Source organism: Nuphar pumila, chromosome 15 (genome assembly GCF_984573655.1).
Source record: "Nuphar pumila chromosome 15, dmNupPumi1.hap1.1, whole genome shotgun sequence".
Lineage (NCBI taxonomy): Eukaryota > Viridiplantae > Streptophyta > Magnoliopsida > Nymphaeales > Nymphaeaceae > Nuphar > Nuphar pumila.
Window position 1 is genome coordinate 15,431,376 of NC_143263.1, and position 26,909 is coordinate 15,458,284.

At 36.4% G+C, this 26,909-nt stretch overlaps 1 protein-coding gene across 2 annotated transcripts in view; it reads left to right on the forward strand.

Annotated features, from left to right (window-relative positions):
* The window catches only part of LOC149814610 (Tetratricopeptide repeat (TPR)-like superfamily protein), a 91,508-nt gene that overhangs the window by 21,745 nt on the left and 42,854 nt on the right, over positions 1-26,909 (forward strand). For both annotated transcript variants that reach the window (XM_089988545.1, XM_089988546.1), the window contains exons 5-6: positions 3,845-3,995; positions 6,505-6,727. In XM_089988545.1, the coding sequence (XP_089844671.1) occupies positions 3,845-3,995; positions 6,505-6,727 (374 nt within the window). The remainder of the gene's footprint in view (positions 1-3,844; positions 3,996-6,504; positions 6,728-26,909) is intronic.

Consider the following 26,909-nt stretch of genomic DNA (forward strand, 5'->3'; position numbering starts at 1 on the left):
ATCGTGTCTTTTATTGAAGGTACTTTCCCTCGATAAAGGAGAACAAATTTGGTTGATTCAAACTCTAATCTCAATCCATTAATAAATTGAAAAAAAATGCTCCGTATTTATTTGATTTTGACGAAGTTCTATGTCTTTCGGACAATGCCATTTTGGTTCAAGAGCCAACTCTTTCCATAATTCGGACAAACTATTATACTATTCTCTAATGCTCTTGTCCCCTTGAACCATATTTCATACTTTATCTTGTAAATTGCACACATGTGCAATATCTTTAAGAGAGTACATTCTCTTAAGATAGTCTCGTGCATTGTTTGCATGTTCAAATTTCGCGAGACTTGAACACTTTTTGATATCCACATTACTAATGAACCAAGACGTGATCTTGTCATGTCCTATTCTCCATTCCTTTCACTTTTTTTTGTTAGTGGTGATGGCCTTATTTTTCTCAACCTTCGTAAGAGGTATCTCTTTCTCACCTTCTACCTTTGTAAGGATTAGTTTGGGTTCTGGATCGGTCCTATCCACTAATCCCCACAATCCCTTTCCCCATATAAGGTGCTTCATAATTGAAGCCCATATTACATAGTTGGAATCATTGAGCTTAATGGGTTTAATGGTGACAATATCATTGTCATTTATTTTACAAGGTTTGAGAAGGAAAAAAGAAAATAAGAAGAGTGGAGAAGAAGAAGAAAAGAGAATAAAGTGAAGATAACGAGTACTCCACCACCGATAAAAGGTACAAACACTTCTCTAATCTTTTACACGATCGCGATCTCACACACACTTGAATAGGAATTGCAAAAGAGCTTCACCTCTTTTTCAAATTTTGAATGACACGTTTCCCGATGTACCAAAAACAAAACTTAACTTGATCACCAAGCTTCGATACCATGTAAGAAGATGAGCTCCTAGATCACCACCAACGAATACTTCAAAGAGCTCCAACCAAAGTATCGAAAATGGACACTCACAAGAACCAAGAAAGGTTCATACACAAATACCCAAAAAAGGGTATTCAACAGCAGGAAAAAATAAATAAATATTATTGATTATAAACCACACAAAAACTACACATTTTAGAGGGGGCAATGCCCCATATTTATATACAATAGAGGGCAATAAGGAGAGAGTCGTTGGGCTCCCAACGGCTCTAAATAGAGCTGTTCGTAGCCCAATGACTCTATGTATTTGACTTTAGCCAAACATTGACTAGTCAAATACAGCCTAAAAAGTAAGAATAAAAAAAGGAAAAATACCTATACAAATAATACTAAAAGAAAAACTAAGAAAATAGCTAGCCTTATAATACATTATTTAACAACCTTGTGGTTACTTTAATCTGTGCTCCTGAATATCTCAAGAATATATACTTACCTTCAAATGACCAAAAAAGTGTGACAAGCATTGTGCATATTCCAATAAGAAAAATATTGTCAAGGAGTGTGATACCAGACAAAATTTGAATACGTTGTCCAGGGAATAGATCTATAAATGAATACTATGTTGAGTTAAGAGGTTTATGAGATAAATTATATTATTTTACCCAAATAGATTGCTTGGCATGTGCTAAGGAGGAAAATAAGGAAACTGAAAAAAAAGTGTTTGATCTATTTTGAAGAGCTGTGCCAAGGTATAACACTATCATGACCAACATTTTTGTGGGAGTGGATTACCCTCTTTTGGTACCACGTATGCACCTTCTATCAGAAGAAGATAGAAGGATATTGGAGAAAAGAAATGAAACAAATCTAGAGTGATCCCCCCTTTCAGGTAGACCTAATGTATGGTAACCTTAGTCACCTTTATCCTTCAAGGTAATTTCTCAGCAAGGGTTTTTCTTGGAGATATGTCTAAAAGGTGGGAAATCTCAGAAGCTTAAAAAATTGAAAAAATATAAATAATAGTAAAAAATAATAGGTTTTCTATTATTTTTATTTCAAAAATATAAACAAACAAGCTTTTAAAGTTTTTAAAATACAAAAAAAAACTGAACTTAAAATATATAAAATTAAATTTTTTAAAATTTTCAAAATTATCATCATAATATTGCGATATCATAGTAATATTTTCAATTTAGCGATATTTTGAAAATATCGCATGATTTTCTTGATATTATTGACTACCTTAAAATATAGAAATTTCTTGCAATATTTTCAAAATATGGCCGATATGGGTGACTAGAATGGTAGCATTTGAGAGAGGTCGAGGTCGAGGGGGAGCCTCTTTCTTTGAAAGAAGTCAAGGTTCCATGGTTGGAGATGAAAATGATAGATTGAAACTCTGATTGTGGTAAGACTAAGCTTACGAATGAGCAGGGTTAGAACTTTATTTGAAAGTCCACCTTTCAAAAGAACATGACTTTCCATTCATCCTGTACTTAGAGCCCTCAAGAGAAGAGTGTAGAGAGTGAACTTAAGACCTTAACCAGTTTGAAGAAGAAGATTAAAGGTGTTGGAGATCAAACAAGAGAAAGATTGGTGCTCACAACATCATTGGCTACCCCATCCCACTCGTTTCACACCCCTCAAGTTAATCATGTCTCTTGACACTTATTTCTTAGGACATCAAATCATTGTCTAGAACATATGGCAGAAAAGCGAGATTCTATTTATGTCTCAATTTTTGCTAATAACCCAATTAAGCTTGCTAATGGGTCGACCAATCCTATGCTGGAAAAAAGAAATCTTAGAACTCTTTGGTTTACTCTGTTCTTTGTTTTCTGTGTTCCTAGTTTCTCTGTCAACTTGCTTTCACTTAAGTCTCCATAAATTTTTATCCTAATCATTGTATTTTTCAGGGACCGAAGACTGGGAAGACCTTTGGTCATGGTAGTAAGGGTCTATTCATTCTTCATGAACCTCAAACCATGTCATCCATGGGGGTGTCAATTTTAGCCTCAATTCTGGAAGATGCTCAGTTGTAGCAGAATAGATCAAGGCACTCTTACTATTGCCAAAGCTTCAGAGCTTTTACCTAGTATGATCAAAGTGAAATTTGAGTTTGCATTAAAGTGTGGTGTTTGTTAGAAGACTAAGCACCATCATGCCTCCTTTCTTAGCAGTCCTTCAAGAAGTTATAAATCTTTTGAAATCCTACACCCTGATTTATGGGGTCCATCCTTGGTTTTAAACAAAATTGCAACATGTCCATGCATCTAGCAACATATTACACTTCTTCCACTTGTTAATATTGCCAGAATTTACACTGTACAATAATTTGATCACCATAATCACTGCCATTCAGTTGTCAATGTGAGCAAGTTAGCTCAAGAATCAAGGGAATGTTGTTCAGTATATATGAGAAATATATGCACATCCAGTGCAAGCACCACTACTAATGTCTTTTCTCTTTCATTCTTTTTTATGTCATTTCTCATTTTCCAAGATATGTCAGAATATTTTGATTTTATCTTTTGGATTGTATATATAATAATGTTGTTCATGGTAAAATTCTCTTTGGATTGTGAAGCTTTGCAATGTTTAAAGTTTAAACAGGAAAAGCCATTCATTTTTAGAGTATAGATGTTTATATGGTCATAAACAGTTCCATTGAGAAAAATCTATTTCAGATTGACCTTTTTCCCTTCTCATTGCCCTTACAGTCCTTTCCATACTATGACTTTATCAAGAATCCAATTCCATCGCAAATCAGTTTACTGATAATCTTGTGATTGATTAAACTTTACATGCTATAGCAGGAGATGGGGGAAGAATGAACCATTGTCAATTTTGGTATTTATACTTATTAGTGTCCCAATTTCATTAATTTGAGGCCCAAATTTCATCACCATATGCAGCCTAAGATTATATTCTGATTGTTCTACCTTGTAAAATTGCAGTTACGTGAAATATTGGATACAATTGGGAATGACAAACAGCTTTTGGATTCAATACTGATACACATGGGTGGAATGTATGCAAATTTGGGTATGCCTGAGGAGGCATTACCACTCTACCAAAGAGCTCTGGAAATTGAAGAGTGTGTTTTTGGTATGTAACTATGCTAGTTTATCCTTTATACTGGCTTCTCATGTTGTTTGCTATTTGCCTTACAGATGATGATACAAGTAGCCAAGTTTAAGTTCATAAAATTTACTGAAAAGTAATTGTGCATATACTTATATTTACATTTTTTTAAAATCTCCGTATTACTTGTGTTAGACCACTTTTGTTTGTTATCTCATGCAAAGTAAATGTTTGAACAATTTACCAACACCAATAGCTGGAACAGTTTAAAACATCTGTTATCAGTTTGTAACAGCTCTTGGATTCTAGGTTAATGACAAGCTGCTGAATGAACTTTCTTAAAAGAACTAGCCAAGCTGATCAAAGGGTCACTTTTCTCAATCTTAGCTTGTCAGATATATTGCTGAGCTTGACCAAGATTGAGCTCAAAATAGTTGTTTAAGCTTGGTTCTGTGAGCTCCAACCAGTTTAGATGAGTGTGAGATAGTATAACTCTTTTTTTTTTCTTGGTTGAGAATCCCATTATTGGCTCAATACAGAACTGTACTGATGCAGGTCAAACAGATTGATCTAGCAGCGATGGAATGTATATTCCATTTACTGAATCACATGAAAATTTTATCCTAGATCGATAGTATTTATCTAACATTAATCCAGTTGTATTTAACATTAGCTACATTCAAGTTATTAAAATAACCAAAATACCCTTAAAAGTAATGACATTTTTGAAAAATCATGGTTTTTTTTTGGGCATCATGACTATTTTAGATTTGGAGGAAAATAAAAAGTCGAACACCTTTTTTAAAAAGTAAAAAGTGTACATTACAAATTTGAATTTGAAAAGTCAAAGTTAGCTTTTTTATCACAAAAAATGGTAATGTATTTTAAAAATGCCATTATTTTTTAGGGCATTTTGGCCACTTTAATAATTTTAATGCATCTAATGTTAAATACAGCTAGTTTATTGTTAGATAAACCCATATATATATATACATACATATATATGGGATGTATGGATAGAGGGAGGGAGAAGGAGAATTCTGTAGTACAATCCGAGCAACAAATGCAAATGTAAATTACTTGATTAGACATTCATGAAAAAGTTGGATTCTACCATCCATACCATACCTATTGAATCTTATTAGAGAATATAAAAGGATTGGTCTATTCAGTCCAATTTCTTTATCTACGTCCTATCTTTTATCTATCAATTATGATATTATGATCAGGCTGGGTACCAGAAAAATGGATTGATTCAAGATTTGATTTGTTCTGCTCTCTCTCTCTCTCTCTATATATATATATATATATCCCAAAATCCTCGATTTGGAATGATATTCCTATTCATTGTTTTCTTTATGTGAAAGAAAAATCTTCCTGGTCGTCAAGGCCCATAATAAGCTAGTCGTAATGCTAGAAATAGCAACACTAGTGTTAGGGAATCATCAGGTATGTACCAACTGATGGAAAATTTTCTACACCATCCTACTTGATGCTTTAGCATGACGTCCAGTGGATCCAGATGTCATACTACTAGGGATCTGGTCTCTATGGTCAGTGTATAGCTTATGCTGGTGAAGAAGTATGACGTGTACCTGAACATGGAACCTTGTATCTCTTTTTCTTTTCCGCACACACCCATAGCTCGTGTATATATATATACACACACACACACACACACACACGAAACACAGTATCGTCGAACGCCTTTGGCTTTGATCGATGCTCGGACATGTGGCTGTGCGCCATGTGTTTAACAAAAGGTTTTTAGCAGCGTTTCTTGACCACCACTAAAGACTTTTTTTTTCCTCCCAGGTCTTTAGTGGCGGTCAAGACTGCCGCTAAAAATGTTTTTTAGTGCAACAAAAAATTTGTGCCACTGATCGCACACGCGATCAGCGGCACAAAAGCTTCCGATTATGTCGGACAACTTATGTGTTCGATGATACGGGTTATATATATATATATATATATATATATATATATAGAGAGAGAGAGAGAGAGAGAGAGAGAGAGAGAGAGAGAGAGAGAGAGAGAGAGAGAGAGAGAGAGAGAGAGAGAGAGAGAGAGAGAGAGAGAGAGAGAGATTTTGTGTGTGTGCGGAGGTGGGGAGGATGTATGTGGGGTTGTCGACATCCATAACCTTTATTAATCATTTGTAACCTTACTTTTAACAAATTTTGAAATATCACAAGGGTTCCATGCATTACTTGTTATGATCATGGGTAACTAATTTAAAAAGTTTAAGACATTTAGTTTCTCTTAGGATTGCTGAGCATTCTCTTAAAACTTGCTAAATGCTGTTGGTGGATACAATGTTGTAAAGAAGTGAAAGAGCCACCCTAGAACTTCAAGACTTGTCAATGGCAAAAAAATTGGCGAAAATTGGTGAACTTGTTAATGTCCACTAAAGCTAATAACTTTTAGTAGAACCTGCGTAAGAACACATACACACGTGACTGAAGCTTGTTTTGTACTCTCTATTATCTTATAATCATACTTTTGGTTAATTTCAGCTAATCCTATTTTATAGGGAAGCATAGTTTATTTCTTGTCACACCACTTTTGGGAATGGCAAAAGTCTTTGTTTCTACTGGAAGAGCTAAAATAGCAGTGGAAACCTATCATCAAGTTATTGGCTTATATGAAAAAAATGGAGGTGTCAATAGTGAAGATCTTGTGATCCCTTTGTGTAGTCTTGGCAATCTTTTCATCAATGAAGGAAAGATGGAAGAAGCAAACCACTGTTTTAACAGGTCAGTGACACCTCACATAATACTCTTTATGTTTTTTGTTTGTTTTTGTCTTGCAAATAATTGGCTTTGTGACCTAGGACTTGCATCCTGTTGTTGTCGAAATGGCAAATACATGAGCTTTTTACTCAAGTTTGTTCTTTTATGTGGGAGACAGTGATATGGTTGCAGCCTTGCAATTTTATTAGTGACAGTTTTTGAAATTTTTATGTCTATATCCGGACATCATTTACATGTACATGCACATATTGTGAAGTGTAAATGTGAAAGGATAAACATTGTATCTTATGAGATTTTATTGATCTTTAGTATACAAGATAGAGAACATCCTGAAAGGAAAACAGGTTGGAACCCCTCTTTCAATGCAAGCTGAGTTTCTATATTCTTTGCCCTTATCGCTTTCTACCTTTTCTTTTCTTCTGCATTCATTAAATCTATTTTAAGATTTTTTGCTGGTTAACTCTGACATGGTATTAGAGCAGGATGAACCTTAAAGTACCATCAAACCCACTCTCAGTCCTCTTTATTCCTTTTCAGGTAATTCTTATTCGGGTTTCATGTATTCCTCTTCTTTTCTTCGATCCCATACTCTGTTTCATTACAGCCAATTATCTACTTGTAACTTCTTGTCTAGTCAATTTCTCTTTATTCTTTCCTGTTATTCTCTGGGATTTCTTTCTATTCCCATTCCAACCTATTATCATTCAATCTCATTATTCTCTGTTTAACTCTACTTCCTTACTCATATTTGAATTCTTATATATTGTGTCTGATTGGATCTGAACATCAGGTTGGTTCATTATTTTTATCTCTAATGTGTGTGTGTGTGTGTGTGTGCACGCGTCTATATACCAGTTAGAGATAGAATTATTCCACTTCCCTTTGTTCAAGTTTGAATACTCACATTTGTATTTTCTTCCTTTGGAAGCCCAAAAAAATAGAAAAAGCGGTAAGAAATTGGCTGCTATTTAATAAGTATACTTGCCTTCAACTGTTCCTCGTTTTACTAACTCTTTTCTTTTAACCCACTTCTTGTCTTGTCCTTCAATGGCTACTGTATCATCATTGTTCCATCCTCAGTTGGTTACTGAAATAGCAAAAAACTTATTTCTACCAATTTTCTAATGTGGAAGAAAACATTTTCTCCTTTTATTTGATGGCTCTGTTTCTTGTGCTACTTGAGTTTCTTGGAACTGATGAGATGAGAGTCAAGTAGTTGACTGAAGCAAGCCTGGCATACTTGGGTTGTGTAAAAATTAATCAACTGCTATTGTGTATGTCACTTCAACTCATTTTTTTGAGGTCTTGATTCAGGTTCCTGATATTTCCATTTCTCGTGGTCTATGAGAGCCTCTTCATGAATGGTTTGTGCAAATATCCACTTCACAAATCTTTCAAATTGATGATGAGTTTGCTAATATCAAAAGTAGCCCATCTAATGTAATTGAACATTTGAATAAAAGGAAACCCATAACCAATCAGCTTGTGATGACTAGGATCAATATCAGAACAAGCAAAGGTCCTTCAAACACTCACCTGAGTATAAGGTTTATGGTGTCATGGTTACCAATTGCATTTTCAACCCATGTTGAAGGAGTTATTGTTCTTGATCTTTAACATGATTGATTATTTGTTTCTGCTAACTCTAAGAGACACAATTCCAAAACAATCATGAAGTGATGATTAGCAATTCTAGCAATCCACATGATGAAGGATGTGGAGGGCATTTCCCTTCAAATAAGCCAAGAGGAAGAATCAATTTTGAGATGTGGTAGTTTTGGCGCTTGTCGAGTTTTCTTGCTATTGCCAACTATCGATATCTCTAGAAATCCTTGTAGCATATATTGGTGTGAGGAATCACACCTACGATACATGCTGGCAGAAGTCTGAAGTTATATCTACCATTGCATTAAGTCAACAATGAAATGCAGCTACATTCTCTGTAGATTCTCTCCTCACCTTCAACTCATGCAGCTCTAGCCTCTTGTTTGGACTTAATCTCCATGGCGTAATGGATGTTGGGTGGATTATCAATTTAAGTGTAGCCAACCATGTAATCTGTGATGCATTGAAATTCATTAATTTTACCCCTTCTCAGGCTTAGGAAATGTCAATACATATATGGCAAGGCACAGCCCATCATGACTTTGGAGATGCACAAGTCAATAGGTTGTTTGGTACATTAGTTTTACCTAATACTTTTCTTGTTCCAGTTTAAATACAATCTTATCTTAGGGCACGTTTTGCTTTGGTGACGTGGGATGAGCAATAACAGCTGAGCATCAAAAGCTGTGATTGTTGATGACAAGGTCAGTATTGTGACCAACTTTCACAGGATTCAACAGAGAATCATTCTCATGTGAGAATCACAATCATAACTTGCACTTTCTAATGTTTCACTAAACTTGAGAAAGTTTGGTGATTATGATTTGCAATCACAGGAAGTTGAGAAAACCAAGAATCACATGGCATTGCAAACGTGCCTTTAGTGTCATAGCTTGTTGATCAGACCAAGTCCTGTGTCATTTTCTAACCAACATTTATTCTTGTACAGGACCCTTTGCACAAAGAGGGTCTTGTAGGTGTAAAAGTATCTTCAACAAGATACTAATAGCAATACTACAATATTCTTGGAAACAAATGCGTACACATACGCACAACAAGAACACTTGAAAGTTTGAAACATTTGTGCACAAAAAGCACAACACAAACTCACAAATGCGCAAAAGCATACCCAAGAGTCATAAGATTGAATAGGAGCTTGGGCTATAATCCCAAAAGCTTAAAGAATACACAAGGGGAGAGCCCCTTTAAATAGAGGAGGTGGAGTCCTTGGAGAGGCTCCAGCTCTAGCCGTTGGAGCCCCTTCCAACGGTCACAAGGGGCCCAACGACTAGATGGTGGGCCCCTCCAAGGTGCTTTCCTCCTTTTACAAAAAGCAATAAAAATAAAAAAGGAAAAGAATAAAAGGAAATTACAAAAACATATTCTAAAAAAATATGTTGTAAAAAGACTAAACTACCCCTACGACTAAACAGTTAGAAATATATATTTTATATATATAATAAGTAGATATATATACATATATATTAATATATGTATATGTATTACCTTATATATATAAAATATATATATTACATTGCATGATTAGATTACATAATTTAACACCCCCCCTCAAACTTAGGGCAGTATGACCGAGAGTTTGCTAAGAAGGAAGTTGAAGCGCGGAGCACACAAAGCTTTGGTGAAGAAATCCGCCAACTGATATTCTGACGTGACATATGGAAGGTCAATGACTCCTTTGAGGTACGCCTCACGAACATAGTGACAATCCTTCTCTATGTGTTTGGTCCGCTCATGAAAAGTGTGATTCTTAGCAATATAAATTGCACTTTTGTTGTCATAGCATAGCTTGGTAGGTCCTTCGATTATGATCCCCATATCTTCCAACAACTGATGAATCCATACAATTTCCATGGTTGTAGTTGCCATGGCACGATATTCGGTTTCAGTTGATGATAGAGACACTTTTTGCTACTTTTTGCATCTCCGTGGAATTAGTGAATCTCCTAAGAACACACAAAAACCAGTGGTTGAGTGACATTTATTTGGGTCACCTCCCCAATCAGAGTCAGTATAAACAATTAACTTTAAATCAGACGAAGATGATAGAAAAACTCCCTTGGTTAGAGTACCCTTAATGTATCTTACGACTCGTAAGATAACACTCATATGGACGGATGTTGGTGCATGCTGAAACTGACTTGCAGTATGCACTGCATGAGAGATATCTGGTCTGGTAATACTCAGATATATCAATGATCATACAAGCTGTCTGTAGGGAGTAGGATCCAAAAGAGGAACACCATCATCAATCTTCATTTTAGTTCCCACTATGACAGGAGTTTCACAAACCTTTTCATTTGTAATACCTGACCTGTCAATGATCTCAGAAGCAAGCTTAGTTTGAGATAAGAAATACCCTCTATGAGAATATGCTACTTCAATTCCCAAAAAATAAGTTAGAAAACCCAAGTCAGACATTTCAAATTTATCTTTTAAAATTGATTTTATACTCTTAACCCCATTAGAATCACTTCTGGTGATGAGCATATCATCCACATACAATAGCAAAATCACAATCTCTGCATTAGATTTTCTAACAAACAAAGCAGTTTCAGTAAAACAAGAAGAAAAACCATTTTCCAACATTACTGAGTTAAACCTATCATACCAAGCCTTAGGGGCTTGCTTTAGGTCATAGAGCGCTTTCCTAAGACGAAGCATTTTTCCTTTGGGAGTCTCCATTCCAGGTGGAGCATCCATATAAACTTCCTCATTCAAATCACCATTCAGGAATGCATTCTTAACATCCATTTGATAGATGTTCCAATTGTTAATTGATGCAACAATGATGAGACATCGAACAATGACCATTCGGGCCACAAGAGCAAAAGTTTCTTCTTAGTCAATCCTATACTCTTGACCCTATTGTTTTCTTACCCTTAGGAAGAACTTGAAATTCCCATGTCTTAGCTTTTTCCAGAGCTCCGAGTTCACTTTTCATCACAACTATCCATTCAGGACTTTTACTAGCTTCCGCAAAGTTTCTAGGTTCTACGTAGGAGTGAATGACACTAAGACATGCTCTATATGTAAGTGAAAAAGAATCATATGATATGAACCTAGAGGGAGCTTTTCTGTGTCTTTTGGTTCTACGAAGATTTTCCTCACCTTGAGGAATAGTCTGACTATCATCATATCTTTCAAGAGCACTTCTAAAAGTGCTCCTATCTCTCTGAGTATAGGTGATGAGATCTCTAGATGGCCCTTCATCAATAGATAAGTGAGAGGAGTAAAGTGGAGAAATGATTTCCTTAATATCAATATCACTTGAGTCATTCTGATTTGACTCATCATCACTAGAATCATCATCTTTGGCTAATAGTTCAAACAAAAAAGAATAATCAACATTCTCATTATGTAATTCTGGACTTTCAAAACCACTAAGATTTTCCAAAAAACTCACATTTCTGGAAACATAAAGTTTGTCATTTTTAATGTCATAACATCGAAAACCCTTATGGGTTTTGGAATAACCAAGAAAGGCACATGGAATGGCCTTTGGGGAAAGCTTATCATTTTTATCTGTAAGGACAAAGCACTTGCATCCAAACACCCTTAACCTGCTGTAATCAGGTTCTTTTTCATACAACTTTTCAAAAGGAGAAATTTTACTTAAATTCTTCGATGGAAGTCTGTTTATAAGATGTACCGAGGTCAGGGTGGCTTCAGCCCATAGTTTCTTTGGAATGTTTTGCGAAATGAGCAAGGTTCTAGTTGTTTCAATAATATGCCTATGCTTCCGTTCGGCTAAGTAAAGTTTAAAAATTCATATTTCTAGGATATTCACAACTACAATATCTCATTTCAAGCATGCATAACAACAATATATTTCAAGTTCAACCTTAACTTACATCATAAAGTATAATCAATATGCATTCAAGACATACAAGTCATCACATAAATATATATGCATCTAAGACATTCAGGTCATTGCATGTAACGACCCCAAGTCATACCCCTTAAAAGATGAGAATTTATTTTTTTAATCAGTTGCGAAAATATTCTCAGAGACCCGGGGCCTTTACAGTTCAACTCCCAATTAGATAACCAAACACACCATAAGAGATCTTACATTTATCATCCCAAACTATAACAACTCATTATTTTATTTATTTATGAAAGAAAGAGTGTTTAACAATAGTTGCAAGAGACATATCAAAGTTATTTAAATGACATAAAAGTAAATAAGAAAAAATTGAGCCACGCTGTCCCTCTGTGAACTGTCTAAGCAAAAGTGTGACACTCGTAGCTTTACCAGAAGCTAGTCGCTTCACTGATCCCCTACGGCTGCGAAAACCACAAAAATAAGGGTGTCAGAAATTCGAGAAATTCGAGAAATTCTGCGTACGAATCTCTCTAAAGAATACAAATAAGTTTTCATGCAATAATTTAGAGGAATACAATTATAACATTTACATAATTCAATTTAAGCATTCATGCAGTAAGGAACAACTACTAAGCATGAGAAAATATTAATAAATAACAGGGATCACAATTTAAGTAATCAGGACATTTAACATGCATTAAGAATGAAATAACATGCATCCACCAACATGTAACGATTAAGGGAACAAGTAAACATGCATGTTCTAGTGCATAGCAGGAATATGCATGACTTCAGTGAAATGCATGAGTAAATTATTATCTTTCATTATAGTTTTCCTTTGTATGCATGTTCTTATTAAATACACACAATTTAAGTTCCTCTTTTTAGTTACCGTTGCATGCGGATACACCAAACGAGTACAATTTTCCGAGGTCAAGTAGGGTTTCCAAGGTAGCTTAGCACACAAGTTGTATTTTATTATTGGGTTCCAAACTTAGCCCTCGATCGAATTACCTTCAGAACATTAGACCTCCACATCTAATGTCGGGACACTAAGGACCTCCACATCCAATAGTGTCACTTTCTTGGTATACCAAAACAATAGATGTGTCTAACACACCACCCCTAGGTTAAGTGTCAGACTCTCCCTAAAACCGTGGTTAGGAGAAAGAACCTCAATATCAGGTTCAAAGGTAATAAATAAAGCACATAAAGTTTTTGTATCCTCGTGGTCTTCCAAAACCGAATCTCTAAGATGCCCATTCTTTCGATGGGAGATCTCAGAACGTATATTACACTGTTCTTATTTATTATATTTTTATTAAAAACCAATTATTAAGTTTTGCAATTCAACATGCAAAAGCAAAGGCAAAAGCTCGCATCTACTCCTGCAAGGGCCATCACGGACCACCACCCGCGGAAAAGCATAGAACAATGTAAATGCAATAAAAATAAATATGATTTTTACGATGCATTTAAAAGTAAGTAAAGAAGGAGCACCCAGTGCTCGAGGCTCTCCAGACCTGCGATGATTCACTTAAATCATCGATGCACCATATGCAAGAATTATACCATAATCCATTACTTCTAAATGCTTCTTAATGCACATTCATAGATGCCATTTAAAGATGTGCTTAAAACGATAATATGCATGAGCATTAATTTACAACTTTATATTCATTGCATGCTTTCATTTGATGCATACATTCAAAACAATTTCATACTTCTATTCATCACACATAATCATATCCATTGCATATTTTCCTTATGTACATATTAATGTCAATGCATGTTAACACCCATGCAGCTGCATACATGTGTCCTCAAATTAATTCAAATAGACACCTGCACATGAGGCATCTATGCAATATATCTTTGTTGAAGCATAACCCAACCTGCCTTATACGTACACCATTTGTTATTCATGTGTGTGCACAACTAATTGTACGCAAATGTGTACCAGCCCAAATCAATTTCACTACACACATCTGGAAAACTAAATTTATATATACGCATACCTATATAAAACTTTTGTCATATATATATGTATTGTTTTTTTTTTCTAAAGAAATTTGAACCCAGCCGACCCAGTCGGCTGGGGTTCCAAACAGGCCCAGCCGACCAGGATCGGTTGGGTCTGGTCTGGACAGACCCTGGCCGGGCTTGGCAATGGGCTGCCAGGCCTAACCCAGTTCGGCCCAAGGGCTGGACTGGGTCCGGCCAGTCCCTGCCAGCCTGGGTTAGCCGAGCCAGCCCAGCCGAACCCATCGGCTGGGCCTGACAGCTCCTGCACAGGCCCAGCCCGGGCCTGTGTGTGTGCTGTCAGGGCTGGATAACCCACCAACATAACAAAAATTTTCTTTTTACAATTTTTCTTTTTGAAATAAGAACCCATCCCCTCCTCTTGACTTGAGTCAGCTCAGCCGAGCCACTCGGCTGAGCCCTGCTACTTGGCAGACCCTGTCAGGCTAGCTGGACGCAGTCCAGTCGAGCCTGGTTGGTTTGCCAATACTTACCAGGTCTGACCAGACCTGGCTGGCCTGTCCGGCCAGACCGTGAGGTCTAACCAAAAGGGACAAGGAGGTCCACTAGTAACCCGATTTCCTTTTCTTTAAAACAATGCATATGTATATGAATGAGAAACATTCTTTTAAAATGTTATCAGATTCGTGAGTGTCTGTGTTTACAAATCAATGACCCGCATCTGCATGTTTAAGCTGGAATCTCATTTACATTAGGTTACAAACAAATAAAACCATGTACATGCTAACGCCTACTCATGATTACCTATTCAAGAAGGCACGTAGATTTCAATGTTTTCAATAAACATGCCATTGCATACACGTTTCTAAAAAAAAATATACGCATATAACACTATTCCCATGCCTATATGTATGCATATATGCAGCCCACATCCAAATCCACCATTGGAAATCAATATTTAGCATAGGGGCCCCTCATAGGGCCGCTCCTTTCATGAATAAAAATTCTGTTATACATGGGCAGATTTTTTACTTCATGAAAAGGGGTAAAATACAAAAAAATTTCAGCCATGGAGGACGATCCGTGGATTATCCTCCATGGGTTCAAAGGAAAGCATGCACCTACATGTTTTTCTCATAGATTTTCCAACCAAAATATTGCATCGAATCCAACCGGCATTCGATTTCTCACTTAGGATCAAAAGAGGAGCCCCGTACCTTGCGTGGATCGGAAGAAACGAGAAAAACAAAGAAACCGATGGTGGAAAGAGGTTGATGGCTGGAGAAGAAGAGCCTTCTTCCTCCTTTCCTTTCCTTTCGTTTCTCTTTCTTTCTCCCTCTCTCTTTTTCCCTCTTTCTTTCTCTTTTTCCTTCTTTCTTTGTTTCTTTTTTTTTATATATAATGAGTGGGAGAGGGGGTGACGTCCCCCCCTTCTCCAGCCTTCTCAAAGAGAGTTCCCAAAAAGGGACTCTTTCCCTACCTTGTTTCCAAAATGTATATTTTTTTAAAACTCCTTAAAGTTGACTTTTCTTTTTAAAACCTCCAATTCTTCTAAAACTCTCTTTCTTAAGTAAGAACAAGGACTCCTTTAAAGAGTCCCACTCAGCCCAAAAAATAACTATTCAGAATTAATATTAATTAATTAATTAATTAATTATTAATTAATTAAAATTATCTAAAAACTTTTAAAAATAGCCAAATTAACTCAGAAGGTTCCCTAACCTTATTAAACCCCAAATTAAAGCTTTATATTCAATTTAAAGCTGAAAAAACATGGGGCTTGGATTTGGATCCGGATTCAGAAATCCAAACCCATGCCCAAAATGAAAATGGATCAAGATATGGATTAAATACAGATTAAAGTAGGTCTTAAATAAGATCCAAATCCATAATAATTTGGATCATATGCATTGAATCCAATCCGATTCGGCTTTGAATCCAATTCGACAAACTGTTCAATTTTAAGAAAAAATGTGATTTTCAGGACAACCAGAACTTGAATTCAGGAAAGTAAAATATCGGTGCACTCAGAATTTTGAGACACATCCAACGACATATTACACGAATATCAAATTTCGATTTTTGCCCAAAAATAACCCGAATTTCGCTTGAATTTAAAGGTCGAAAATAAAACTCTTTCTCACGCTTCGATTGGCTCGCCTCGACCTTGTCGATGAGACCTGGGTCAAACCAAGACTCAAAGACATCAGTCTCAAAATCGAGCCTTAAACGATTTTCCTCTCAAACTTGGCCAATTTTTTGACAAAATTATAAAATGACCAAGTACCAAAATACGCGACATTACATTGCATCATTTTCATATGCATTCATAATTCTTATAAGCATTTATAATTCTTATAAACAATAGATCAAATCATATTTGACCACTCCAGCGTGAAACATACTTACGTACTTCTTAAGTAAATCATTTAGATATTCATGATACATATCAATCATGATATGTAGGTATGATATATTCAAATTAGACAATCATAATGCAATCATTTGCAATGAAACTATGTAGGTGTGATATGTCATTTACCTAATAAGTCAACCTAGTGATTTGTAGGCATGATGTGTCATTCACCTATACGCTAAAATAAGTGTCCCAATCATAACCTCATATCAAGTTCTAAAATCAATAAAGGTCTGATTCTCACATCTGGGATAATATATTATATACATATGCATGCTTGGTGTATGTACAAAGCATATACTACATAAATCTTACCTTAAAGAATCGATAGATCGCTAAACCAAAAGGAAATCGGGTGATCCGATAGTCTCACCACCACCACCACCTTGATGAAATATGCAGGTTTAATGGCTGCTCAAGCCACACTCTAGATCTCCTAGGCGTGAATAAGAGAAGAGGAAGATGGTAGAGAGAGATTAGAGAATTCTAATGACAATAGGAGAGGAAGAGAGAGCTAACTTTGTTAATCCTCCTCATGAAGACCATCTATTTATAGATGGGCTTAAGCAAGAGTCTCATCTCTGATATACGAGGTTAATATATATTAATCTCTTTTATAAGAAAATAAATTATGGGTTCTAACTTATTAAATTTCGAAATTAAGAAGAAAGGTAGGGACTTCTTACCCTCGCTTGGGCTCCCGTGACATGGTAACCTTTCGGGAGGCTTATAGACCCCAAGGCTCAACAAAATTTGACGTTTAAATAGTCGATTCAATAGTCTTTGAAACGTAGATTGTCATGGTGGTTTTAGATTTAATCGTATGTGTAAATTGGTACAATAGAAGACTAAGAGATGAGAGAGAGAAAAGGGAGAGAGAGGAAGAGACGTTCTCACTATTGAATTAGGTCTAATCTCCTGTTTAAGTAGAGATTAGCCAAAAGAATAAAATTACATTTAGGTCCCTTATTATTTATAAAATATAAAAAACAACCTTAAGCATAGATAAAACTCTAAACTAGTCGACTTATCTTAACACTCCCCCTCAAGCTGGAGCATGGATATCAATCATGCTCAGCTTGCCGCAATTTTGAGAAACTGGGCCTGGCAAGAGGCTTTGTAAAAATATCTGCAACTTGATCCTCAGAGATTACATGCTTGGTAGAGATATGTCCAACTTGAACCATATCTCATATGTAGTGACAATCAACTTCAATATGTTTTATCCTCTCATGAAATACCGGATTATTGGCTATATATGTGGCTGCCTTGTTATCACACATCATCACCATAGGAGATGAAACCTTCACTTGAAGATCAATCAGCCCTGTTCGAACCTACATTAATTCAGCTGGTGTTTGGGCCATAGCTCTATATTCTGATTCAGCACTTGACCTAGCAACCACGGTTTGCTTCTTGCTTCTCCAGGAGATTAAGTTACCTCCCACAAATACACAGAATCCTGTGGTAGATTTTCTATCCTCTACAGACCCAGCATAATCAGCATCAGAGTAAGCAATTGTGAAACCCGTAATTTTTAAGGATTATTAATAAATAAAGAACTCATTTTTTTTATCTTCAAATTAGAAATGTGTTTCTAGCTTTTGAATTTTATTTATTTATTTATTACATATTCATTTGTTCATTCAAGTCAATCAGGGTATAATTTGCATTTATAAAACTATTTGGGCTATAAATCACTATTTATATATGTATATATATTATATTTAAATATATTTTTGATGGAGTTTGTAAATTATTGGAGTGTGTTTGTATATTATTTGGCTCTTGGTAATGATTTATAGGGTAATTTGCTATTTTTGGCTAATCTTGTTATAATTGACATTTTTTGAGTTTTTGGCATTTGCGATCGCACACGAAGGGTTTGTTGTATTACTTGGGTAACGGTCTTTGCGGACTTCGAAACTCCTCGGTCTTTTGAGTTTCGATTCATTGTTCTTCACATTATTAAGGTAAGATACCTTAACTGAACTTATAGAGAGCGTGTTTAGGCACTAATTGTGTATGCATGATGTTGCACTGAATATCTAAATGAATTGCAAATTCAAGTTATGCTTATACACTTCACTTAGTTGTGGATATCTAGGACTCTTGTGATTGTAGTTCGGAGATCATGCTTGTCATGATTATAGTTAGCAGGATATGGAGTATGTTTGCTGCATGTACACCTGTGTGTGGGTTTGAATGCCTGTGCACTTATGAATGTATAATATGTACGCAATGTGTGTCATCATACTTTGGTTTGCGCATACTATGTTGCTTTGTGTGTTTGTATGAATTTAATACATGGTGCACATATAACTACTATGAACATGTATAAGTCGTGTTCGATGCATACTGTGAATGTTATATATATTGTTTTGTCATATGATGGACTCATTTATTCTTGTATAGAAGAAAGCATGAGAATGTTATAAATTGTTTTTAACTCGTATGTCTTGTTTACTTGAGAAATATGTGTATGATGTACGGTAGGATGGTCAATGAGATTTTGACCAACCCTTACATAATTATCTCTAAGGTGATATATCGATTTATGTGGTGAAAAATGCATATGACTTTTATCGTGTGTGTAAATCTCGAACTACGTAGGAATTATGTATGTTGAGGTTTAGTTGCTTCATATTATGAAATATGCATGTTCACGTATGCATGCATAAAACTCATATTTTGTTTACGCATGCTTCGATGTTCAATTTATGGAGTGCAATGTTCTTTGTGGCGATGATATGATGCGTAGGATAATATGCTTATGTATGATATGATTTAAATGCTACGTGAAATGAAATTATGAATGCATGCGATAAATGTTTAAGTTCAATAGTGAACTTTGGTTCATGAGGCCGTATTAGTTAAATGTGTGATTTTATAATTTTAATGCCATATGAAGTGATGTATGGTGTGATGCTTTGATTGTATACATGCTTATGCTCGTGTTGATGGCTATCGACCATGAGAGTGGTCAATTATATTGATGCATGCATCACAATAGTTTTCACTGGATATGGTGCCCGTTGAGGAACTGTTCCCAAAGGATTCTCTGTGAGGGTGTGCATGACCAGATCAGGTAATCCAGCTAGAGCGGTAAGTCTCTTTGAGGAAGTGCATTGTCTAAGAGCGGGTAGCCCACGAAGACGGTATATTCTTGTGAGGAAATGCATTGTCCATGACCAGACAGACCATCCGTCTAGGTCGATAACTCCTTGTGAGGTTGTACATTTCTCAGACTAGGTGATCCGACGTGGATTTTGTAAATCTTTATTATGAATAAATAAAATGTTATGATGAATTGTGTTGATCTTCTGAGTTGATTGAGATAGCCAATTATGAATCTATAGATTTAGCTTTTCTATTATAGCAGAACTCAGATATGATAATCAAATCCTTATTGATTTTAGATCTTGATATGAGGTTATGATTGTGACGCTTATGTTAGCGTATAGGTGAATGACACATCACGCCTACAAATGTATAGTCTTGACTTATTAGGTGAATGATACATCACGCTTATATAGTTTCATTGCAAATAATTGCATTATGATTGTCAGAGTAAATATATCACACCTATGTATCATGATTAATGTGTATCATGAATATCTAACTAAATTACTTATAAGGTATGTGCGTGTATTTCACGTTGGAATGGTCAAATGTAATTTGACTTATTATTTATAAGAATTATGAATGCATATGAAAATGATGCAATGATCTGAATGTCTTAGATGTGTGTGTATATATATATATATATATATATATATATATTTATGCGATGACTTGTATGACTTGAATGCATATAGATTATGCTTTATTACGTGAGTTAAGGTTGAATAAAATATTAAATGATGAAATGCTTTATGTTCGAATGCTTGAAATGAATGACTCATAGGACGTTCCTTTGTCTATCACTTGACGATTGATGAATAATATATCTTTACCTTTAAATGCTTGATATGTTTTCTTTAAGTTTGAGTTTGAGTTGCTTTACGAGACTTTAGCGAGTCTGACCCCGTTTTATGGGGGACAGGTAATGCAGGTAAAGTATGATGAGTAGTTGGAGCGAAGGGCTGGTCGAGCTGCATCCTCGAGGGTCCACTCTTACCTTGTGATCTTGGTATTCATGATCTTTTCGTTATAAGTACTTGATCATGTAGAGACTGAAGTATTTTTTCATACTCTGTTTTGAAATGAAATTAAAACTCTTCATATTTCAGTCTTATATTGTACGTGGTTTGAAATATGTATATCCCATATATTTTGATTTGATTGTTATCTTTAGTGTAACCGCGCCCAAAGTCTTAACCGTTTTTAAAAATGGTTTTTGCATTATAAGATCTGATTTACTTATACTTATCAAGAAAAAATTGGTCTCGAAATTTCAATATTTGAACTATAATTAAGGTTAAAATTTTTGGTTCGTTACAACAACTACCTCCAGAGTGCCTCCTTTCTTGAATAACAACCCTTTTCCAGGAGAGGATTTTAAGTACGTGAGTATCATCATTGTAGCATTCCAGTGTACCTCAGTCAGTTTGTCCATGAATTGGCTAACCTGATAAATTTGCTTATGAACTGACGTCTTCTACTGAAAGTATGAGAAAGAGTAAGGGGAAAGGAGAGAGCTTTAAAAAATTGGCAGCCACTGTTAACTTAATAGCTGCAGTAATGCTTCATTAGTTTTAATAGGGTTACAATGATTTTTTACAAGGACAAAAGTGCCCTGTATTAGTAACACATGTTACATTAGAATACAAAACAAAACTCGTGAATGGATATAGATCCTTTATCAGATCCATATCCAGTCCATATTCTAATACCCTCCCTCAAGTTGTGCATGGGAGTGAACCATGTGCAACTTGTTCTTGATGTACCAGAAACGGTGACTTGTAAGACCTTTTGTAAACATATCGGCAACTTGGTCTTCTGAAGGCACATAAACTGGTTCAATCTCTTTGTCTACTATCTTTTGTCTGATGAAATGTTGATCAATCTCAATATGCTTAGTCTGACTGTGATGAATATGATTGAATGCAATTTGTATAGCACTTCTATTATCACACATAAGTGTCGAATTTGAGATATCCTCTCCCATCTCTGTAAGTAGATGCCTAATCCAGGTCACTTCTGCTGTGGCAGCTGCCATAGATCTATACTCTGCCTCTGTGCTAGATCTTGCCACAACCTTCTGTTTTCTGCTATTTTATGAGACAAGATTTCTCCCAATGAAAACACAGTATCCTAAAACAGACCTCCTCTCATCTGGATCCCCTGCCCAGTCTGCATCTGTATAAGCTAGTATGTAATGTTTTGGTGACTTCCATGAAGATTGAATATATGTGAGTCCATTACCCACCGTTCCTTTTAGATAGCGAAGGATGCATTTGATAACATCCATGTGACCAGTCTTTGGTTCATGCATGAACTGAGATACTTGATTAACAGAATATACAATGTCTGGTCTAGTAAAAGTAAGGTATTGTAGCATATCCACTAAACTGCGATACTTGACTGCATCAGGATATAACTCACCATCACAAATACTGAGCTTTTGGTTGACAACACTGGGTGTGGGTAGAGGTTTACAATCTGTCATTTCTGCTTTAGCCAGAAGATCAAGAGTGTATTTGTGTTGAGTTAATGGCATTTTTTCATCTTGTCTGTCTACCTCTACACCAAGAAAATATCTCAGTTCCCCAAGGTCTTTCATTTTGAACCGCATACTCAATAAAACTTTAATTCGTTGAATGTGGTCTGGAGTATTACCAGTGATCACAATATCATCAACATATGAGTAAGAAAACCATAGTGGTACCATTCTTGTATATAAATAGAGAATGGTCAAGTTGGGAAAGAAAGAAACCATGTTTCTGAATTTCTAAGAGAAGCTTTCAAACCATGACCTCCAAGTGGCTTGAAAGATCTTGACTCCGAATAAAAGGTGCAATCTGCCTTTTCCAAGTCAAATAGTTGTTGGTAGTTAGCTTTTCTGAAACTAATTGCCCCAAGAAACTGGAAGAGAGACCCGAGTTGGCTGAAGTATCCATTTGTAGATTTGTTGACAGGAATTGAAACGAAAGATACTAATGGCTGATGCTGGCCTGTTTTATCATAAACTGACACGGTTGACAGAATATGTTGGGACAGGCGTGATCGGCGTGACAGAATATGTTGGGACAACAACAGTAACATGGATCTGGTCTTTCGCAGGAGAGAATGAAACCAGATCAATAATGTGGTGTTCAGAAACAAAGGAAATTTTAGGGCGAGAAACAGAAACGAAAGAATATTTTAGGGTAGGCGTGACAGGCAAAATCCAGATCAACAGTAATGTGAATCTGGTCTTTCGCAGGAAAGAATGGAACCAGATTCACACAGACATGGACTCGGGTTTATGAAATTAGAAGAGAACTCGACCTTTGCATGAAAGGAAGGAAGCAACAAAAAAGGGGGAAACGACAGCAGATCTGAATGTGTTTCAGATCTGCGACAGAGAGGTTCAGCAAGTGAAAATAAAAGAAGTAGAAGAAGGAAACAGGATGCTGAAATGTAATATGGACTAAAGTATGATGCAGATTTTAACGACAACAGATCTGAATTTTATTTCAAACTTGTCGAAAATACATAGCAAATCTGAAATATTTCCAGATCTGCGATAAGAGTATGTCTGAAGGTAAGGGAGCGACAACAGATCTGAATTTTATTTCAGATCTGTTAAAAACAGACAACAGATCTGAAAATATTTCAGATCTGTGACAGAAATCCACAGCAGACGAAGATAAAAGAATAAGTAGAAGGCAACAAGAGATGATGACGACAGAAAGAAAATAGGATAAAGAAGGAAGAAGAACGAGACCTGTTGATAGCAAGGAGAAGTCGACTTTCACGTCGACTGAGCAAGCCTGTCACACCCAGAAGTTTCGCTGCTTATTGACGGCAAGGAGAAGTCGATTTTCACGTGGACTGAGCAAAGCCTTTCACGCCCAGAAGATCCGCTGCTCTGATACCATGATAAATTTTCTTATGAACTGACGTGTTCTACTGAAAGTATGAGAAAGAGTAAGGGGAAAGGAGAGAGCTTTCCGAAATTGGCCACTGTTAACTTAATGGCTGCAATAATGCTTCATTAGTCTTAATAGGGTTACAATGATTTTTTACAAGGACAAAAGTGCCCTGTATTAGTAACACATGTTACATTAGAATACAAAACAAAACTCGTGAATGGTATCCAGTCCATATTTCATATTCTAATATAACCTTGCTTACAACAAGAGCAATATCAGGTCTAGTCACTGTCACATATAGTAACTTCCCTACCAATGAGCGATAGCTCTTGCTATCAACAGGTTTTGACCCCTCATCCAACAAATGAACTTTGTTATCCATGGGAATATTTGCTGGTTTAGCTCCCAACATTCCTATCTCTTTTAGTAAATCAAGAACATACTTCCGTTGAGACAAAACCACACCCTCACTGCCCCTGGCCACTTCTATGCCCAGAAAGTATCTAAGGGAACCAAGGTCTTTTGTAACAAAATGTTTTTGAAGATGAGCCTTCGTAGCTGCAATATCGTTCATGTTATCTTCTGTAAGGATGATGTCATCCACATATACTACCATAACTACTATGCCTGAGTTAGTTTTCTTAATAAATAATGTGTGATTTGATGCTGATCTATTAAAACCAAACTTTGACATCATCTCAAACAACTTTTGAAACCATGCCCGAGGACTTTGCTTTAAACCATATATCGCCTTTCTTAATCTACACACCTTCTAACACTCCCTTTCAACCTCGAACGCAGGAGGTTGTTGCATGTAGACTGTCTCTGACAAATCTCCATATAAGAATGCATTTTTCACATCTAGCTGACACAAACTCCATCGACGGTGAACAACTACAGAAAGAACAAGACGAATGGTGCCCATTCGTGCTACTGGAGAAAATGTCTTAAAGAAATCAACCCCATATGTATGAGTATAACTTTTTGCTACTAACCTGGCTTTATACCTTTCAATTGAACCATCTGAGTTATACTTAATGGTATATACCCATTTGCATCCAACAATGTCCACGTCCCATGGGAAATCAACGAGATCCCATGTCTGTTGAGACAGTAAAACATCCATTTCATCTTGCATAGCCTGCTTCCATCGGCTATCGAGAACTGCCTTGTGATAACTCATAGGAATAATTTCAGCAGATAAGGCTGAAATAAATGCTTTCATCTGATTACCGAGTCTGGCATCTGATACAAACTTAGACATAAGGTATAAGGTACATTGTCGTGTCCCCTTCCGCAGAGCGATTGGCTTGTCATCATCAACATGAATGCCATTGCTTTCAGGAGTACTTACCTCAGGAGAAGAAGAAGATGGAGGCACCGGAGGAGGTGGAGCTCTACGCACATACACCAATGGAGGATTGTGAAACCGTGAGGTAGGTGGAGTTGGATTTGGTAATGAGGGCACTGATTCCAAAGGAAGAGGAACAAAAAGTGGAAAAGAGTCATCTTGATCAGCTTGCAGCCTAGCACCAGTACTAGAATAGTATGGAAGGGACTCCAAGAAAGATACATCCACACTGACATACTCCTGAGGAGAGATCGGATCATAACATCGATACCCCTTTTGTTTTTTTGGATAGCCTATAAATATACACTTAGTGACTTGAGTTGCTAACTTATCACAGTCAGGTTCGAGTCTGTGCATCACAGTTAGGTTCGAGTCTGTGCACAAAGCAAACACACCCAAATACCTTGGGCGAAAGAGGAAAGAGAGGTGCACTTTGATACAGGATTTGTAAAGGAATTTGGTCTTCCACAGATGATAAAGGCATGCGTTTGATCAAATAGCAGGCCATGGTAGCTGCATCACCCCAATATGAAGCATGAACATTGGATTGAATCATAAGGGTGCGTGCTACGTCAAGGAGATGCCTGTGTTTTCGTTCAACCACCCCATTTTGTTGAGAAGGATAGGCACAGGAGGTTTGAGGTTGAATACCATGGTCCCGATAAAATTGCAACAGTGTTGTGGTTTTAAACTCGAGCATTATCAGTGCGAATAATCTTAACAACTGACTCAAACTGAGTTTTTATTTTAATGACCAAAGATTTTAGAATGTTAGGAACTTCAAATCTTTTTTTTATTAAGAACACCCAAGACAACTTAGAAAAATCATCGACAATAACAAGATAATAACGACATTGGGTCCTGGTAGGAATCTTACTAGGACCCCATACATCAACATGAAGAAGTTCAAAGACTTTTTGACTTGATTGACTCTGACTAGAAGGAAACAAACTCCTATGATGCTTGCCAACTGACATGCTTCACACTAGAATGATGTAGTAGACGAAATTCGAGGAATGACACCACAAAGCTTCGACAATGAAGGGTGTTCGAGATGACAAATGCCACTGAACAGGGCTCGAGGAATAATCGACTGCATCATAAATATTTTCCATTGGGTGATGTAGATAGTAGACTCCATTTTCTTCATAACCTCCACCAATCTTCTTTCCCGTCAGCAAATCCTGAAAATGACAACACACAAGATCAAATATCACTCTACAATTCAGTTCTTTTGTAAGGCAACTAACTGAGAGTAAACTTTGAGAAAATGAAGGAGCATGAATAACATTGTTCAACTGCAAGGAAGAGGATATAGGAACATTTCCCTGACCAATAATAGGGGAGGAACTCCCATCAGCTAATGAAACACTCTGATGTGCAGTAATAGCCTTTAACTCTGAAATTTTTTTAGAGTTTCCACATAGATGTCTAGATGCACCAGAGTCAATAATCCACTTACTATCATGAGGAGAAAGATGGTCTCCTGTTGAGAAGGCCACACCTGCTATAGGAGAAGAGGAACTTGAAGGACGATGAGCAACCAGTTCATCATATTCAGCACGACTAAGAGTGATCAAATCACTAGGAGAATTGGTTTCATTTTCTACCTCAAGTTTTGTAACATTAGCTTTTGGAACATTTGATTTCAATGGAGGAAAGGTAGGCCGTCCATGTTTATCCCAACAACGAGCTTCTAAATGCCTTGGTTTTTCGCAATAGGTACATTAAAGTTTGCCTCTACCGGCCAAACCTCTTCCATGACCTCTGCCTCTAACATTCAAAGTATTTCCTCGTCCATAACCAGATGGAACAACTAAAACAGATGATTGAGATGCAGGTTGAGATTGTGGAAGAGAGATGACAAGTCTACTCAATCGATTGTATGCATCAACAAGAGTAGGAACATCAGTCTCGGTCAACATTTGGACTTTAACAACTGTGAACTCTGACGATAGGCCTGT